The sequence below is a fragment of the Tachypleus tridentatus genome, chromosome 9, assembly GCF_004210375.1.
Source record: "Tachypleus tridentatus isolate NWPU-2018 chromosome 9, ASM421037v1, whole genome shotgun sequence".
NCBI classification, from domain to species: domain Eukaryota; kingdom Metazoa; phylum Arthropoda; class Merostomata; order Xiphosura; family Limulidae; genus Tachypleus; species Tachypleus tridentatus.
Window position 1 is genome coordinate 142941976 of NC_134833.1, and position 20431 is coordinate 142962406.

At 34.7% G+C, this 20431-nt stretch overlaps 1 protein-coding gene across 3 annotated transcripts in view; it reads left to right on the forward strand.

Annotated features, from left to right (window-relative positions):
* Positions 1–20431, forward strand: part of LOC143226554 (XK-related protein 4-like) — a 204651-nt gene that overhangs the window by 172560 nt on the left and 11660 nt on the right. For all 3 annotated transcript variants that reach the window (XM_076457668.1, XM_076457669.1, XM_076457670.1), the window contains exon 2: positions 7160–7742. In XM_076457668.1, coding sequence (XP_076313783.1) covers positions 7160–7742 — 583 coding nt within the window. The remainder of the gene's footprint in view (positions 1–7159; positions 7743–20431) is intronic.

The window sequence follows — 20431 nt, forward strand, 5'->3', positions numbered from 1 at the left end:
CAAGTAGAAACCTGTGTTTTAACTTGTCACAATAATAACAAGTAGAACAAGTTGATCAAGTAGAAACCTGTGTTTTAACTTGTCACATTAATAACAAGTAGAACAAGTTGATCAAGTAGAAACCTGTGTTTTAACTTGTCACAATAATAACAAGTAGAACAAGTTGATCAAGTAGAAACCTGTGTTTTAACTTGTCACAATAATAACAAGTAGAAACAAGTTGATGAAATAGAAACCTGTGGAAACTTGTCACAATAATAACAAGTAGAACAAGTTGATCAAGTAGAAACCTGTGTTTTAACTTGTCACAATAATAACAAGTAGAAACAAGTTGATGAAATAGAAACCTGTGGAAACTTGTCACAATAGTAACAAGTAGAACAAGTTGATCAAGTAGAAACCTGTGTTTTAACTTGTCACAATAATAACAAGTAGAAACAAGTTGATGAAATAGAAACCTGTGGAAACTTGTCACAATAGTAACAAGTAGAACAAGTTGATCAAGTAGAAACCTGTGTTTTAACTTGTCACAATAATAACAAGTAGAAACAAGTTGATGAAATAGAAACATGTGGAAACTTGTCACAATAGTAACAAGTAGAACAAGTTGATAAAGTACAAACCTGTGGAAACTTGTCACAATAGTAACAAGTAGAACAAGTTGATAAAGTAGAAACCTGTGGAAACTTGTCACGATAGTAACAAGTAGAAACAAGTTGATGAAATAGAAACCTGTGGAAACTTGTCACAATAGTAACAAGTAGAACAAGTTGATCAAGTAGAAACCTGTGTTTTAACTTGTCACAATAATAACAAGTAGAAACAAGTTGATGAAATAGAAACATGTGGAAACTTGTCACAATAGTAACAAGTAGAACAAGTTGATAAAGTACAAACCTGTGGAAACTTGTCACAATAGTAACAAGTAGAACAAGTTGATAAAGTACAAACCTGTGGAAACTTGTCACAATAGTAACAAGTAGAACAAGTTGATAAAGTAAAAACCTGTGGAAACTTGTCACGATAGTAACAAGTAGAACAAGTTGATCAAGTAGAAACCTGTGTTTTAACTTGTCACAATAATAACAACTAGAAACAAGTTGATGAAATAGAAACCTGTGGAAACTTGTCACAATAGTAACAAGTAGAACAAGTTGATCAAGTAGAAACCTGTGTTTTAACTTGTCACAATAATAACAAGTAGAACAAGTTGATCAAGTAGAAACCTGTGTTTTAACTTGTCACAATAATAACAAGTAGAACAAGTTGATCAAGTAGAAACCTGTGTTTTAACTTGTCACAATAGTAACAAGTAGAACAAGTTGATCAAGTAGAAACCTGTGTTTTAAATTGTCACAATAATAACAAGTAGAACAAGTTGATCAAGTAGAAACCTGTGGAAACTTGTCACAATAGTAACAAGTAGAACAAGTTGATCAAGTAGAAACCTGTGTTTTAACTTGTCACAATAGTAACAAGTAGAACAAGTTGTTAAAGTAGAAACCTGTGTTTTAACTTGTCACAATAATAACAAGTAGAACAAGTTGATCAAGTAGAAACCTGTGTTTTAACTTGTCACAATAATAACAAGTAGAAACAAGTTGATGAAATAGAAACATGTGGAAACTTGTCACAATAGTAACAAGTAGAACAAGTTGATAAAGTACAAACCTGTGGAAACTTGTCACAATAGTAACAAGTAGAACAAGTTGATAAAGTAGAAACCTGTGGAAACTTGTCACGATAGTAACAAGTAGAACAAGTTGATAAAGTAGAAACCTGTGGAAACTTGTCACGATAGTAACAAGTAGAACAAGTTGATCAAGTAGAAACCTGTGTTTTAACTTGTCACAATAATAACAAGTAGAACAAGTTGATCAAGTAGAAACCTGTGGAAACTTGTCACAATAGTAACAAGTAGAATAAGTTGATCAAGTAGAAACCTGTGTTTTAACTTGTCACAATAATAACAAGTAGAAACAAGTTGATGAAATAGAAACCTGTGGAAACTTGTCACAATAATAACAAGTAGAACAAGTTGATCAAGTAGAAACCTGTGTTTTAACTTGTCACAATAATAACAAGTAGAACAAGTTGATCAAGTAGAAACCTGTGTTTTAACTTGTCACAATAATAACAAGTAGAAACAAGTTGATGAAATAGAAACATGTGGAAACTTGTCACAATAGTAACAAGTAGAACAAGTTGATAAAGTACAAACCTGTGGAAACTTGTCACAATAGTAACAAGTAGAACAAGTTGATAAAGTAAAAACCTGTGGAAACTTGTCACGATAGTAACAAGTAGAACAAGTTGATCAAGTAGAAACCTGTGTTTTAACTTGTCACAATAATAACAAGTAGAAACAAGTTGATGAAATAGAAACCTGTGGAAACTTGTCACAATAGTAACAAGTAGAACAAGTTGATCAAGTAGAAACCTGTGTTTTAACTTCTCACAATAATAACAAGTAGAACAAGTTGATCAAGTAGAAACCTGTGTTTTAACTTGTCACAATAGTAACAAGTAGAACAAGTTGATCAAGTAGAAACCTGTGTTTTAACTTGTCACAATAGTAACAAGTAGAACAAGTTGATCAAGTAGAAACCTGTGTTTTAACTTGTCACAATAGTAACAAGTAGAACAAGTTGTTAAAGTAGAAACCTGTGTTTTAACTTGTCACAATAATAACAAGTAGAACAAGTTGATCAAGTAGAAACCTGTGTTTTAACTTGTCACAATAGTAACAAGTAGAACAAGTTGATCAAGTAGAAACCTGTGTTTTAACTTGTCACAATAATAACAAGTAGAACAAGTTGATCAAGTAGAAACCTGTGGAAACTTGTCACAATAGTAACAAGTAGAACAAGTTGATCAAGTAGAAACCTGTGTTTTAACTTGTCACAATAGTAACAAGTAGAACAAGTTGTTAAAGTAGAAACCTGTGTTTTAACTTGTCACAATAATAACAAGTAGAACAAGTTGATCAAGTAGAAACCTGTGTTTTAACTTGTCACAATAATAACAAGTAGAAACAAGTTGATGAAATAGAAACATGTGGAAACTTGTCACAATAGTAACAAGTAGAACAAGTTGATAAAGTACAAACCTGTGGAAACTTGTCACAATAGTAACAAGTAGAACAAGTTGATAAAGTACAAACCTGTGGAAACTTGTCACAATAGTAACAAGTAGAACAAGTTGATAAAGTAAAAACCTGTGGAAACTTGTCACGATAGTAACAAGTAGAACAAGTTGATCAAGTAGAAACCTGTGTTTTAACTTGTCACAATAATAACAAGTAGAAACAAGTTGATGAAATAGAAACCTGTGGAAACTTGTCACAATAGTAACAAGTAGAACAAGTTGATCAAGTAGAAACCTGTGTTTTAACTTCTCACAATAATAACAATTAGAACAAGTTGATTAAGTAGAAACCTGTGTTTTAACTTGTCACAATAGTAACAAGTAGAACAAGTTGATCAAGTAGAAACCTGTGTTTTAACTTGTCACAATAGTAACAAGTAGAACATGTTGATCAAGTAGAAACCTGTGTTTTAACTTGTCACAATAGTAACAAGTAGAACAAGTTGTTAAAGTAGAAACCTGTGTTTTAACTTGTCACAATAATAACAAGTAGAACAAGTTGATCAAGTAGAAACCTGTGTTTTAACTTGTCACAATAGTAACAAGTAGAACAAGTTGATCAAGTAGAAACCTGTGGAAACTTGTCACAATAGTAACAAGTAGAACAAGTTGATCAAGTAGAAACCTGTGTTTTAACTTGTCACAATAGTAACAAGTAGAACAAGTTGATAAAGTACAAACCTGTGGAAACTTGTCACAATAGTAACAAGTAGAACAAGTTGATAAAGTACAAACCTGTGGAAACTTGTCACAATAGTAACAAGTAGAACAAGTTGATAAAGTAAAAACCTGTGGAAACTTGTCACGATAGTAACAAGTAGAACAAGTTGATCAAGTAGAAACCTGTGTTTTAACTTGTCACAATAATAACAAGTAGAAACAAGTTGATGAAATAGAAACCTGTGGAAACTTGTCACAATAGTAACAAGTAGAACAAGTTGATCAAGTAGAAACCTGTGTTTTAACTTCTCACAATAATAACAATTAGAACAAGTTGATTAAGTAGAAACCTGTGTTTTAACTTGTCACAATAGTAACAAGTAGAACAAGTTGATCAAGTAGAAACCTGTGTTTTAACTTGTCACAATAGTAACAAGTAGAACATGTTGATCAAGTAGAAACCTGTGTTTTAACTTGTCACAATAGTAACAAGTAGAACAAGTTGTTAAAGTAGAAACCTGTGTTTTAACTTGTCACAATAATAACAAGTAGAACAAGTTGATCAAGTAGAAACCTGTGTTTTAACTTGTCACAATAGTAACAAGTAGAACAAGTTGATCAAGTAGAAACCTGTGGAAACTTGTCACAATAGTAACAAGTAGAACAAGTTGATCAAGTAGAAACCTGTGTTTTAACTTGTCACAATAGTAACAAGTAGAACAAGTTGTTAAAGTAGAAACCTGTGTTTTAACTTGTCACAATAATAACAAGTAGAACAAGTTGATCAAGTAGAAACCTGTGTTTTAACTTGTCACAATAATAACAAGTAGAAACAAGTTGATGAAATAGAAACATGTGGAAACTTGTCACAATAGTAACAAGTAGAACAAGTTGATAAAGTACAAACCTGTGGAAACTTGTCACAATAGTAACAAGTAGAACAAGTTGATAAAGTAGAAACCTGTGGAAACTTGTCACGATAGTAACAAGTAGAACAAGTTGATAAAGTAGAAACCTGTGGAAACTTGTCACGATAGTAACAAGTAGAACAAGTTGATCAAGTAGAAACCTGTGTTTTAACTTGTCACAATAATAACAAGTAGAAACAAGTTGATGAAATAGAAACCTGTGGAAACTTGTCACAATAGTAACAAGTAGAACAAGTTGATAAAGTAGAAACATGTGGAAACTTGTCACAATAATAACAAGTAGAACAAGTTGATCAAGTAGAAACCTGTGTTTTAATTTGTCACAATAATAACAAGTAGAAACAAGTTGATGAAATAGAAACCTGTGGAAACTTGTCACAATAGTAACAAGTAGAACAAATTGATAAAGTAGAAACCTGTGGAAACTTGTCACGATAGTAACAAGTAGAACAAGTTGATAAAGTAGAAACCTGTGTTTTAACTTGTCACAATAATAACAAGTAGAACAAGTTGATGAAATAGAAACCTGTGGAAACTTGTCACAATAATAACAAGTAGAAACAAGTTAGTTATTACACTACGGAGATAGATTACTCTCTAACCCACAGTGTATTATTCTGCAAATAGAAGTACAATTTAAAATCTGTTACTCTACATCCCTCAGTGTAGCAACTGAAGTAATAGAAGATTTAGTATACAAGTAGTTTTCCTTCTATTACGCTCCATATAATTAAAACAAATTCAGTGTCTTATGACGGACGTATATAGCAAGAGCTGTTTTTTGGTAGATTTATTTTTTATCCAGAACATTCTGTGTACCTCATGGTCCTTTGGAACTCTTCCACTCCTACCAGTTGTCCTACAAGGATGTAACAATGGGTGGTACTAATTATTATAAATATTTTCAATAATGTTTTAAACTGATATATGTACATATATATATGAACACTCACACACATACATAAAAATGTCAAAAGTAGCAAGTGGTACAAGTCTAGTCACAATGTAAAGGTCAGAAGTAACAAATGGTACAAGTCTAGTTTCCACATAAAATTCAAAAGCAACAAATGACACAAGACTAGTCACCATAAAAGGTTAAAAGTAACAAATGGTACAAGTCTAGTTTCCACATAAAATTCAAAAGCAACAAATCACACAAGACTAGTCACCATAAAGGTTAAAAGTAACAAATGGTACAAGTCTAGTCTCCACATAAAATTCAAAAGCAACAAATGACACAAGACTAGTCACCATAAAAGGTTAAAAGTAACAAATGGTACAAGTTTAGTCTCCATATAAAAGGAGGTACATCAATCGTCTTCAACAAAGTTTAAACTTAGATACAGAATGAAAAACGAAACCGCAGAAAGAAACAATATCAAATAACAGAACTTTGTTTCCTGGAGTCAGGTCGAATATACTATTATATAGAGAAACATTTCTCAACTATTTATGCGAAAATAACACAGGAGTGAAATTTTATTACCTAAAGTTGACACAGCACAGATAACCAGCCCTTTATGTAGCGTTTGAAAAAAACAAATAAAAGAAAACAATTTTAATGCTTCAAAAACAAGAAGCGCCATTTCAGTATGAGAAGAAACAATAAATTATTTTTAACTATTCAGACAGTAAAGAGGGAAAAAATGTTCTATATATATAAATTGAAACTAAGAGTAAAACTCTGTTATGAAAACAAAACCGTATATTTTATCTGTTTACATAACAAAGAACGAGGAGTAATGTTTTATTATGCCAGTAAAGGGTAAATATTTTTCACTGAACGCGAACTTGTATTCTAAACGTTTGTATAATGAGATATGAGTGAGTAATTTTAATCAATTACAATATTGCGGGTTTGGGGTTGATATTTTAATTTTCATGTGACAATATAAAAATTTACTTTAACTGTTTACTTAACAGTGAATTGTCGATATTCTAAATGTATAAAACAACGAACTGATTTCTAATCCCTTGTTTAAAACCGTTTACTACCGCTAGGAGTCCACATATTGCGTGTTGTTGTTTCTACTTGTTTTAACAGAAAGAATAGGACGATTCGACTTCTCTGTAAAATATACAGGAAACCGTTATACCTATTGATGTAAGTCATTACGATATAGGTGTTTTTGTTTAGGTTTTTGTGTGACTCATTTGATATTAGCTATCCGTAACCAATATATTCATAGAGTTACAAGCAATTTGGTGCCTAATTAGTTTAGTGAACTGTGTTCAAGAATCTGATACGGCCCGTATGCCCCCATCACAAACTCTTAGAGTTAATTAATGAAAGAATAAGCTAGTTACAGCACCATAAATATTGTTAAGAGTGGTTACTTAACTCGGTGATGATGTTCTGACTCAGTTTGATAAAAAAATATCTGTCCTAATAAATGACATCTCAATTTATTTTTTGTCTCTAGTGGACAGACATCCAATGGTGGCGGTGAATGAACTGGAGATGCAAAGCCCGGCCCATTGGGACGATGTCCATAATGCCCATCTTCCTTACAGCCGAAAGCTCCACTACCCCCGAGGTCAAGGATATCAAGCAGGGATGGTACAAGAGGGAAGAGGACCATCCCGTGTCTCTGAAGGAGGTCATATCGAGACCATCTTACAGGAGCACCACTATCCTTGTCATGGTTACCCTCTGCAACAAACGGAGTTCATCTTCGCTGGACAGATGGACCACGCAGGCGACTTTACTCTCGCTAGCGCTTTCTTCACTCTTGTTGCTATCTTCTCTTACACCATAGACATCGGCACTGACATCGCTGTTTGCTACTTCTTACATCTAGAAGGTAACAGCTGGTGGTTCGGACTGACCTTAGCAGTCACCGCTATCCCTTCCCTTACTGTCAACGCCTTCAGTCTCCGCTGGTATATGCACGACCAAGAGGAGAGTAAGACCCACTCACCAAGTGTCCATCGGCCTAAGATGTCCAAAGTAGACTGGGCAGTTCGTTTATTCTTCCATCTTATTCTCCTTGGGCCTGTTATCAGGTTTGTGGACTTTGTATTATATCAAGTTAATTCAGAACCTACGATGCTAGGCTGAGGCCTAATATTTATTTTTTTATTTACTTTTCGGCTCGATCCCACGTATGCCTTTTTTTTTTAGCTGCCTGGAAAATAAGATTCCACAGCGTTTCGATCTCTGTGCTTAGACTTCTTTCATCAGAGACCGACATTTCTTCTAGGCGTACGTTTCAGGCATTAAGTCTCTACAATTAACTAAAATTACCTACCGTTTAATCTGTTTAATTCTCTAATAAAACTAGGTCTTATTGTTTCATGGATTGAAAACAATTTTCTATAAAAGTTTACTCCGTGTTGTTTTCCAGTCACAAATAAGTAACATGTGACTGTTATTTTATTCGCTGTCTTCTGGTTTGTGGAAAGACTCGATTATAGTTTATTCTAATATTCTAACCTAAATTAAAACAGATCCCCTTCAACAGTAGAAGTGCACCTTCTCAAAAGTATGTTTAAAACAGTGAATGTAATTGGTAGAATATCTAGCCGCGATAAATCGTGAATAACTATATTTACTCTCAGATATCAAGTCGTAAAATGCTTATATTTTATTTTCATTACTTCACAAATCACCCCTTAATGTGACATTATATTAAACGCAAGCAATCCCGCTACATTTTATAATGAATCCATTAGAGAAAGCGTGGAGAAATTGCGGAAACATAATAAATTCTAATTGTTTCTGGAGATATAACTGGTTGTCAGGTTCGATTAGCGCTGTTTGCTGGTCAGCTGAATTTAATTTTTTTTAATATCACTGAGCATGACGTTCCCTATACGTGTATAGATCTAAACTTCATTTTATTCTGTAATTAATATCACTTGTGTACTGCTATTTCGAAAGATCAATAAAATATTGGTATAATTGGAGTTTTAGGATCATGGACAAGAAAGTATCGCGCACATAACGGTAAAACTACTATGTTTAGCGGATTTTCTTTGTTTGTATTTTGCACAGCCTTTTCTCTGTAACAAAAGCTGAAAAATGTTTATTTATTGAAATTTGGTTTAACAGCTTTAAATCACTGTAGAAAAACAGGGCAGGGTGTAGTGTGTCGGGCTATGAGTCGAAGGCCCGAGTTGTTATGTCGCTGAATACGATCGGTACTTTCAGCTTCGGGCACGTCATAGAAGTGGCAGTTAACCCCCTTATTCGGGTCAGAAGAGCTGAACAAAATCCTTGTAACAGCGAATATTACTCGTAGGGCGGCTTTTCCAGGATCAATATACTTTAAAATTAGGAACGGCCGTATTTAAATCCTAGGAGTTTATAATCTATTCTTTTAGCCCATGCGCAGAAGTATGACAAAGTGAACTTCCGTTCCAGTTCCTTAAGGATATTATTTGTAGTCACAATGAGGAATAAGTGTATGAAGTTATAGAACAGATATAATGTATTAACGCGCGTATAAAGTATTTAAGTAACAAGCTTAGTAAGAAAAACGGCATAAATATTATGAGCGTGGCAAGACCAAGTGATTAAAGCGTTTGATTTGTAATCCCACCAAATTTGCTTACCCTTTCATCCATGAGGATGTTATAATGTTACAGTCAATCTTAGCATTCGCTGGTAAAAGAGTAGCCCAAGAATTGGCGATGGGTGATGGTAACTAGCTACTTTTCCCTCTCTCAGTACGGAATCGATCGATTTTGATAGTATTCACTTTTAATACAGTGTGTATATCTTCAAAAAGTATGTCAGTATTTCATTAAAAATCATAGGGCTTTCACATACAAAAAAATATATTTTAGTGAAGTATTTTAATAAATTAAAAATTGTCCTTGAATATATATATCGAGCAATTCCATGTGATTTTCACGTTAATATTAAAAAAATTTTCTTCAACTCCAAAAGCCCCCGCTAGTACAGCGGTAGGTCTACAGATTTACAACGCTAAAATCAGGGGTTAGATTCCTCTCTGTAGGCTCAGCAGATAGCCTGATGTGGTTTTGCTATAAGAAAACACACACACAGACGCGCAACTCCAAAATCTCAAATTCCATCTGTATAATCTCTATAACCTCCTAAATATATTTCAAATGTTTGTATTCACTAACACTTTACATTTTTATCTGTTATTTTACCTACCCTATTTCTATATAAGGTTGGTCAATTTGACCGACCTTGTTACCTCGTAACAGCGTACATCTATTTATAATTAAATTTGATGTTTAATTGCCCTTTGAACTATGTCTAACTACTACTCGCACCGTTATAAATTGTAAGTCAATTTGGGAACATGCAGCTCACGTTACGCTGTCGAATTACATTACCCACGAGCTGCTCTCGTGCATTACTCGTGAAACATTTTTATTACACAATTATTATTGTTTATTTTGTTTGTGTGTTTGTGTTTTTTCTTGTAGCAAAGCCACATTGGGTTATCCGCTGAGTACACCGATGGTATTGTTTATTTTACCTAATCTAATCTTAACTAACCTAAAGAGATCCCTAGTCTTACATTTCAGTTACTTTAAGAAATAAAGAACTTACAACGTCTTCTTTTCTTTTCTATTTTTTGCTGTCGACTGTTGATGACACTTAACCCTACCTTTTTCCATATTAATGGTACTAATGCACAAACATTTTAATTTAATTAAAAAAGCATCGGAGAACACAGAATAATAACATGCAAAAAGCGAACAATTTCCTCCAACTATCACAATTTTTTCAACTTTCTATCTACACATAAAGAACTGTTATAAATTCATGCAAGCTAGTTATTACCTTTCGTGTGAGAAATATAGCTTGTACAAAAAGAGAAATGAACAATTCTGTGTTCAGAATACAACGTAATATAATACATAATTTAATAAACAGAAATGTGGCTTTCTTTTTATTGTAAATACTCTATAATTAACAAATCATGAAGGATGTGACAAGTAGATGTGGCAAGAGGAGTCTGATTTTTTATTTGATGGCTCTGTAACCAATCAAAATTGAAATCCATAAAAATAGTGGTTTGATTGAGCAGTGAGGACTTATGATGAGTAACCTACGTTAAATTTCTTACGTATTGGAGGGGTTATGAGTAAAATACAGAAGATGAGCTACCTATAAAAAATCTGTCATCTTTCTCACACCAGGTGTCTAAGGGAAATTTCGGATTTTTTAAAATATTCTCTTATAAATTTAGGAACTTAAAATTTATATACTATTAAACTATGAATTATTGGCTACTAATTTACGCTATACCTACTGGTATAATATAAATCAAAAGTAGTTCATAAAAATTGTAATATAAGCCACTTAAACCTTGTGATATGCGCAGTGAATGGCGCCAGGGCATATAAAATAAAGTAGAAACGACCAGTGCATATAGTTCACGGGTAGCTTTGCGCGAAATTCTAAACAAACTAACTGTTTCGTTTTTCAAAGTCCACCAATGAGGCCACCCTCTTACATATTAGAGGGTAGTTTGTTTTGTTTAGAACTAGCTACAATTTTGATAATTTTTGTTTACGACTACACTGTGTTTTATTTATTTAATCCACTTTGATCTTTTTGTCAGGGATGACTTCAAGTTATTCCCCAATACCTTCCCTCCGTGTCTATAACATTAAGTGACTCTGTCACGAGTGGCAGGGTATTTTTCTCAGACTCGTACATATTTAACTATTTTGTGACAGAATACATAATTGTTTTTATTACAAAACTCTACGTCTATATCAGAGACTAAAGTTGTTACTTCACATCTAGACATTGTTTCTTCATACTGGGCTATATGGTGTGACCACTGCGGAGAACTGAACCCCGAATTTTAACATTGTAAGTACCCAGACTTATCACCGTTGTACCGTAGGACTCAAACCAAGTGCTGATAATTTCATAACAGACTATATGATAATGTTTTTCTCTGGCTCTGATGATTTGGTGATTTTGTCACAATCTATAGAGTGATTGTGTTGTAAAACTATGCAAATTTTGTGGTTTTATTGTGCTCTGTAAGAGGAATTTTGTATCGCCAACTCTACAGATTTGACGAATTTGTGTTATATATGGAGTGATATCATTTCCTGCACACCTACAAACTTGGAGATATTTTCGTGATCGATAAGATGGTTTCGTTTTATCCAACTCTACAAATGCTTAATCTTATTATGATCTATAGTGTGATTTTTTTAGCCGCGGCATAAGGGTTCATAGAAAACAGTTTTTTTTTCAAGTACAATCTTTTAGTTAATAGCTAGATCTCTTAATCGATTTGAGATTTAATTACAGCCGTGGCTATTGAGGATTTCCTCTTGTTTTAACTCTACGCATTTGCCGATTTTGCTATGATCCATTAGAAAAATTTTATTACTATGTATAGGGTGGCTTTGTTTACTCAGAGCCTAATGGTTTGGTGTTTGATTACTTTGTTATATTGACGTAGTCCGTTTTATTTAGGCCTGGCATGGCCAAGCGTGTTAAGGCGTGCGACTCGTAATCTGAGGGTCGCGGGTTCGCATCTCCTTCGTGCCAAACATGCTCGCCTTTTCAGCCGTGGGGGCGTTATAATGTGACGGTCAATCCCACTATTCGTTGGTAAAAGACTAGCCCAAGAGTTGGCGGTGGGTGGTGATGACTAGCTGCCTTCCCTCTAGTCTTACACTGCTAAATTAGGGACGGCTAGCACAGATAGCCCTCGAGTAGCTTTATGCGAAATTCAAAAAACAAACAAAACAAACAAACCGTTTTATTTTTGTTAAGACATTTTTAAAAGAAATCTCACCCATAGCTTTCTGTCACGGATCATGTAATTGTCATACTAGATTGTTCTTTTACGGAATTTACCCTGTTTAGAATTCCTAGATATCGTTAACTCGAACTCTAGATAGGAGAATTTCCATAACGAAAACCACTTCACCATGTCACCTACATCCATCCTAGAGCTTGTTTGTTAAAATTGACTTCAACACGAAAAATCAATTAGAAACAATGCAGATCTTTCAAACACGTTTTCCCGATATCAATAGTCAGATTTAACCGACACTCTTATAACACAACTCGCGGATCGGTTTTTTGTAGCAACGAGATGTAAATCACAGACCATCGAATTCACAATCCAGCATGCCAGAAAGTAAGTCACACCCGGTATGAATCTGATGTTTATAAACAAGATGAAACACAAATCATATACTTTTGAACAATATATATTCAGTGACATCGGATCGAAGAAATTAAGGTCCTGCAAACAAATAGTAGAAATTATAGCATTCTTTAACTTATACATTTGTTTAGTAAACGTCTAAATGTGCTTTTAAACACAACCTACAGTAATAGAGTTACTTAGATTTTGGGCAGAATTCAATGCCTGGAAGGCATCATGGTTATTTGTAATTGTATAATTTTAAGTGTAAAAGTATATATAATAAATCTAACGACATTCTATGCCAGTAAGAAGATCCTTCTTCAACTATATGAAGATTAATCGGAAATTCCTACTGATGAGATAATTATTTATTTATTTATTACACCCAGTGTCTCTCCAACTTTTTAATCTAAGCATTAGAAACGTCACTGTGTGCTCGCGCGCGTATGTGTGTGTGGATGCGCGCGTGTCCGTTTAAACCATCACATAATGTAGCACCCAGTAGCACGTGCTCATATAACTTTGATTTGAGTTCACTCTGAGCAGACTTTAGGCGCCAGCGCGAGACAAGAGTTTCAGAGATTGTATACAGTAGACAATCGGATTATAGCCCTCGGCGGGGAGGAATAATTTCCCTGTGGAATCTCAGGTTAAAAACGGGTCATTGGGGAAAGCACCGAACATGGTTACTCGTCAGTATGAGCTCATTCATTGGCTAAGGCACTCCAACCCGATGGACGAGATATCCGTCCATTTGTTTCTACGTTTCCAATGAAATAAAAAACAAAACTTTTAAGTCGGAAGAAAGTCAGAGAAAGGAAAAATACTCCAAATAACCTTCCTTACGATGTTTGTTCTTACCTCTTAGATACCCTTGTGGTTTAGAGTTATTAGCTTGAAAAAAATGTGTGTTAAAATACACTTGCGTCCAGAGTTAATAACCTTAAAATCTACGAGTTAAAATAATCATAAAGTTTAACTATTAGCTTTGAAATTTAAGTAAATACAGCACGAATTTTCACTAATTTAACATAATCAAGAGAATAAAAGTCCATGAAATGTATACTAGGCCTTTTCTAGCGAGTGGTTTGGTTCACCGACAAACAAATAATCTAGACTTATATGAAACATATTTTCACATGTGGGATAATTTTCTGTTCAACTGGCAATTTCTAGTACAGCAGTCGAGCTAGTTCGATGTTTTATTTTTTAGTTTGTCATTTCATTCTAACCTTAGATACTATTAGAAGGTTACGCCCTATGTTCAGTGAAGAAATTAATAAAAACGAAAATATTGAGATATAATTTTTGTAAGAACATCTGAAGCAAATGAAATGATTGGGTAAGAAATATCACCCAAAAACTTTGTATTTAAATATTAGAGCTATAACAAACAACTGGTGTGGTTTGTTTGTTTTTTAATTTCGCACAAAGCTACACGAGAGCTATCTGCGCTAGCCGTCCCTAATTTAGCAGTGTAAGACTAAAGGGAAGGCAGCTAGTCATCACCACCCACCACCAACTCTTAGGCTACTATTTTACCAACGAATAGTGAGATTGACCGTCACATTATAACGCCCCCACGGCTGAAAGAGCGAGCATGTTTGGTGCGACGGGGATTCGAACCCGCGACCCTCAGATTACGAGTCAAATGCCTTAACCCACCTGGCCATGCCGGGTCCAACTGGTATGCAATTTGTTCATACATTTACAGTTTTATTTTATCTTCGGCACTAACAACGCCAGAAACCTTTAAAGATGTACATGACATTGCTACATGATTTATTTATGAATATTTATCCACTTAATCAATAATCTCATTCTACTAGTGGTGGCCCGGCGTGACCAGGTGGTTAAGACAATCGAATCGTAATCCGAGGATCGCGGGTTCGAATCCCCGTCGCACCAAACATGCTCGCCCTTTCAGCCGTGGGGGTGTTATAATGTACGGTCAATCCCACTATTCGTTGGTAAAAGACTAGCCCAAGAGTTGGCGGTGGGTGGTGATGACTAGCGCTGCCTTCCCTCTAGTCTTACACTGCTAAATTAGGGACGGCTAGTGCAGATAGCCCTCGAGTAGCTTTGCGCGAAAACAAACCAAAACAAATCAATACCAATCTTCAACGACACCAGTAGCATCGCAGTCATCACTGTCCTTGTATATTGTTTATGAACTAGTGAATATTTTAAAAAATACGACGGGTGCAATTTATTGGGTGATTAAATTTAAAGCTATATCGAATGAAATTTAAATATATGCAAAATAGAACTTGAAGCTTTGTCAAATGTTGGTTGAAGTTTAAATCTGTATTGGATGAAGTTTTAGGCTATATCAAATGAAATTTGAAGTTATGTCGCATTAAGTTTGAGGATACGTCAAATGAAATGTGAAGCTACGTCGAATTAAAGTTGAATCTATGTCTTATGAAATTTGAGACTGTATCAAATGAAGTTTGAAGTTGTAATATAGTTTTAACATCTGAAGAATCTGACTGTGCTTTTTGTCCTTGTATTTAAAGATATACCAATAGTTCAGTGGCAGTAAGGCCGGACTTGGGATTAGCGTCTAGCAAACGTTATATGATTTATTTGCTATAATTTAGATCTGCTTGGTCCGCGTCTGAGTGATATCATTTTGACATACCCGAGCGTTTCGAAATACTCAAGATTGAGGCAAACATGGCTGCCAAAACATCCATTTGCCCATTTCTCAGATTATACCCGCAATATTGCAACAAAATATGTATCGACACCCAGGTTTTTAATTTCTCTAATTATACCTTTGCATTTTTAATTGTTCCTGAACCAATTCTTTGTCTAATATGATGGTCATAATGGCGGTAAATGGCTATTATACGGCTACCATATCTCATAATGAACATTTTTCAGGGTTAGCAATATGTAAATACGTTGTAAACATACCACAAACATATATGTGTTTAGATAGACCAATTCCATCTATATTTTGCTTCACAATTATGATGTGAAATATTCATTTAACCATTTTCTTCAACGGCAGTGTCAGCTTCTTCATACATTTATCTTGTAAGTAAATCAAACTTTACCGTATATGTGATCATATAGCTTCTAATATGTTCCCTGTTTCCAAGCGATTTTATCAATCTAGCCAACACATATTGCGACATTTTGCAATGTAAAGTTCACATATCTAGAAAGTTCATGAAATACACTTATCCGTATATCCTTACCACTAACTAAACCAAATATATGTATATATCACTCTGTAGTTTCGTGATTCTCGAGCTCTTCGACACTTTCATCAATATGATACTCTTATTGTTTTAATCCAGTTATTACTGTAACTGATGTTTCTTTTACTGCAGTTCCAAAACACAACTGATTTGCTGCACAGATACACCTGGCTGTTGAACACTTCATTCACTGGTACACTCACATCTGAGATATATCAGGTGGAACTATTGGATTTTCAACTGGTAATAGGGGCAAAAATATTTGGCAATGTGTCAAGCTCACATCAAAACTCAGTTAGATCGAGAACATGGGGATTTTCTTTGTAGCCAACATCCACATACATGTCTGAAGATAACCTCTCTTAGCATTTTTCAATAAAGGCTTCTGATGTAGGTGGAAAGACTTTGTACTGGTCTTCATTACTCTTCTGGACGTTTTCCTTAGCCAGGTGTCATAGCGTACCCCAGGCATGTTGGTATAAACTCATTTAGTATTAGTATTTAGTATTAGTATCTCCAATATCAAGTTTGTAGCTCACTAACAGTGTTTTGACAACAGTTACTCTTCCTGTTCCCCACGTGTATGAAGTTGAATAGTTGAATGATACTCCTAAATGTCCAAGGAACAACCAAAAAATACTTTGCAATCTGTGGGTGTTTACATACAGTTAGCCCAATGTCAGTGACTGTGTGTTATGCATGGACTGGTCCATGAGCAGCGCAAGCGGAAATGTTGGTCTAGTAGTGATGTTGCACCAACACAAATACATCTATAACTATTACATCCTGCATGGCCACCTCCTCCACGACCTATCTTATCTTTACATCATCTACTTCTTCATAAGTAGGTCGCAAGTCGTCTCTGGCAATGATAAATTCTAGATGGACTTTCTCTGGAGTACCGTTTGTTGTTGTCACGATCATCCTATGACTGTAGGCAGTGGTTCTTCTTTGTAGTTCTGTACGGTGTTGGCAAATTATGTTAATAATATGTATCTCGTTGTTAACAACAATGACAACGATTTGTTGACATGAGATTGAAGAACTGGACTTTAATACGTGATATCAAAACTTGTTAACCTATTCGACATTATCTCGCAACAATTGTAATGCTAAAATCATAATTAGTCAGAAAAAAATACACGTGCCAAACTATGGCAATGTTGCTAAAACACATGCAGTTATACCATCGATGTAGTCTTGTACTGCGCCAGTGTATGGCCAGTGTAAAAACCACCAACTCAACCTTTCACTTTGCCAAAAGGTAGCTAATATAGAAACTACCAACACAGTCTTTCACTGTGCTAGTGGCTGGCCAATGTACTGGTTACATGAGGGCGCGCCCGTCTACACCAACATTGTTCAGTAAAGGAATATAGAGAGTTGACTACTTAGTCAGTAATTTTTGTTAAGGATGGATTTTTTTAGCGATTCTCATTTGCACATTGTCATCAGACATTAATGTTGAAACAGGTCAGGCACATACTTAAAATATTGTTCAGGTTCAATTTTATATGAACCTACAAAGCTCATTATTCTGGTGTATATGGACTCGGTGTTACAAGTTTTCCAAAAACAACCTTGACGCTCTTTCTGGCCCTGTTGTCGTTGTCATTATTTTGGTTTTCAAGAGTCCATAGAAAATAAGGGGAAGCCTGCATCATATTCCGACATGTGCTGCTTGCATGGGCGCCTGCAAAATGTTTTCCAGGAGGACCAAACTTGTGTGAAATTCTGAAGTTAATAAAAATTCACATACATATACTGAATGAATAAAGAAGGAATTATATTTCTCATTCTACATGGGGAGCAAGTGCCCCTCGATTCCTCCTGCGGACGTCCATGGCTGTTTGCCAATCACAAACCATTTGGTTAACATTCAAGTCATCAAGGCTTATTCGTTTATCATTCCATCAGAATGCTCCATTAATTAGAAAGAGTGAATGCGTATTTACAGCTTTGTGGAAACTTGTTTTCCTTTGATTGTTGTCAAAAGCAATGGCTGTTCCATTTCCTCCTTGTGAATGATCACTGAGCACTGTCATCTCTCATTTCCAATCTCCTTTACCAATGAGATGCATGTATGCAAGCTAAGTGAACATCGTTTCATAAACATTTTGAGGTTATCTAGCAATAGCCTGTAGGTTTAATATTGAAAACGTTTTGTATGTTTAATTGTTCGAACGTTATGCAAAGTGTCCAAATAGCAAAATACATTTCGTCATATGACATTCAAATCAGTTAAATCTTATGAAAGGTGACTAATCCAGAGTAAAATACAACGTGCTTGATTATATTTGCAGGTCTGATTGTGAGTTGACCTATTAATAACAATAATATTGTGCAAGTAAGAATGGTCAAAATACACTCTGATGATTTTCAAAGGTCAGTTTGAAGACTGACTTTTTGCAGCTGTAACTTTATGAAAATAAATAATGCTCAAAATACACAGTAATAATACTCAAGGTCAGTTTGAAGGCTGACCTCTTCGCAGTTGTTTTTTTTTTACATACTACTGTAAAATGTCACCATATTTTTTTCAAAAACGTTGCCACATTTAACGATACTAAATTTGGTAAATTCCTAAACAGTCGAGACCACCATATATTACATGTACCTATATAATCTACAAATGAGTCTATGGAACAATGCTAATGACGTTATAGGAACATACAGTTTATATTAGGTTAAGTAATATGAAAGTGGCGCTGCTTATTATACAAGTATCAATAAAACGATAAAGACCTATCTATGTTAATTTACTTACGTAATGTATAACCTCAAGTGTTTGACAACTAACAATTATACCATTCAGAGATTTTATTTAAGTGCCATAGACCTACTTTTCCTATATGTAACCCTAATACAGAAAAATATTGTCATTTCATTCACTTTCAAACCTACATTTGTATTAGAATTAGATATACTTTAATTACCTTGCTTCCTGCTGCTGATAATATAATTAATCATGGTAAAATGAACATTAATCTTATGTTAAAATGTTTAACCACGAGGGCTTGACATCCGATTTTTCAGCTAACTTTGCTGTTATGATGTATTTGTAATCATTTCTGAAACAAATGAAAATTAAATATGATACCACTCCACTCAAATATCCAGGTGTAGGTACATATTGGGTTGTGATATTTCAAACAGATGCAAATATACGGTTAAATATGTGTTTTGGTAGCCACCTTTAATATCTCGAAACGTTCAAAGATGTATCATCCAGATTTGGCATCAACTTGTCCAGATTTTAAAAACACTATCTAACACTATTTGCTAGACACTACTCTTAGGTTGAAGCCTAAACTAAGTTTTGGCAACTAGACTACAATTCTATGAGGATTCGATTATTCTAACTCAAACGAATATATATTGTCATTGCACGCATTATCAATGCATAAATAAAATACTTATTTCTGAAAACCCGTCTGTTTGAACGAGCCCCATTTCATACATACCCAAAGATAAAAGTTACCACTAGAACCCGTAGGTGAAGACATGGTGATTTTCAAATAGCCTGAAGATGACGAATGGCCAGATGAAATGCAAGAAAGAAGTTGGCGTTTTCAAAATGCACATTGTGAAAGATTTGTTTGTTTTTGAATTTCGCGCAAAGCTACTCGAGGGCTATCTGCGTTCGCCGTCCCTAATTTAGGGGTGTAAGACTAAAGAAAAGGCAACTAGTCATCATCACCCACCGCCAACTCTTGAGTACTTTTACCAAAGAATAGTGGGACTAACCGTCACATAATAACGCCCTCACGGCTGAAAGGGCAAGCATGTTTGGTGCGACTGAGATTCGAATTCGCGACCCTCAGATTACGGGTCGAACGCCTTAACCCACCTGGCCATTCCGGGCCCATTGTGGAAGAAGTAAGTGGTTGGAGTTCTTATATCTGTTTTCATTCATCTGCCAACTACATATAACGAGAAAAACATGTTGTTAATGTTTATAAAGAATCGTTGTCGTAAAAAATATCTGAAAGTCAATGATCAATGAACCTGTTTGGTTTTTATCTGGAAATGGCTCAAAAGATAAACTCACATGCCAAAGAATAACTAAACTTCTTAATAATGGTCAACAGTCAAAATTCTGTCAATGAAGTATATGTATATTCCTGAAAATAACTAGGCAGAAAACAGTGATTTAGAAAGGTATAAAAAGACAAATAATAAGAATTTCACACTTTTATCGTATGAAAATGAACTGCACCAGACTGCTGGAAATTTACACAGGGATTGATTGTTTTACAGCCCATAATAATGTATCACATTAACACAAACCATGCATATATATATATGCATGCATGCATGTAACCATACTATATTCAACTGTACAGTAGCATGATTCCAATCAGGGTCC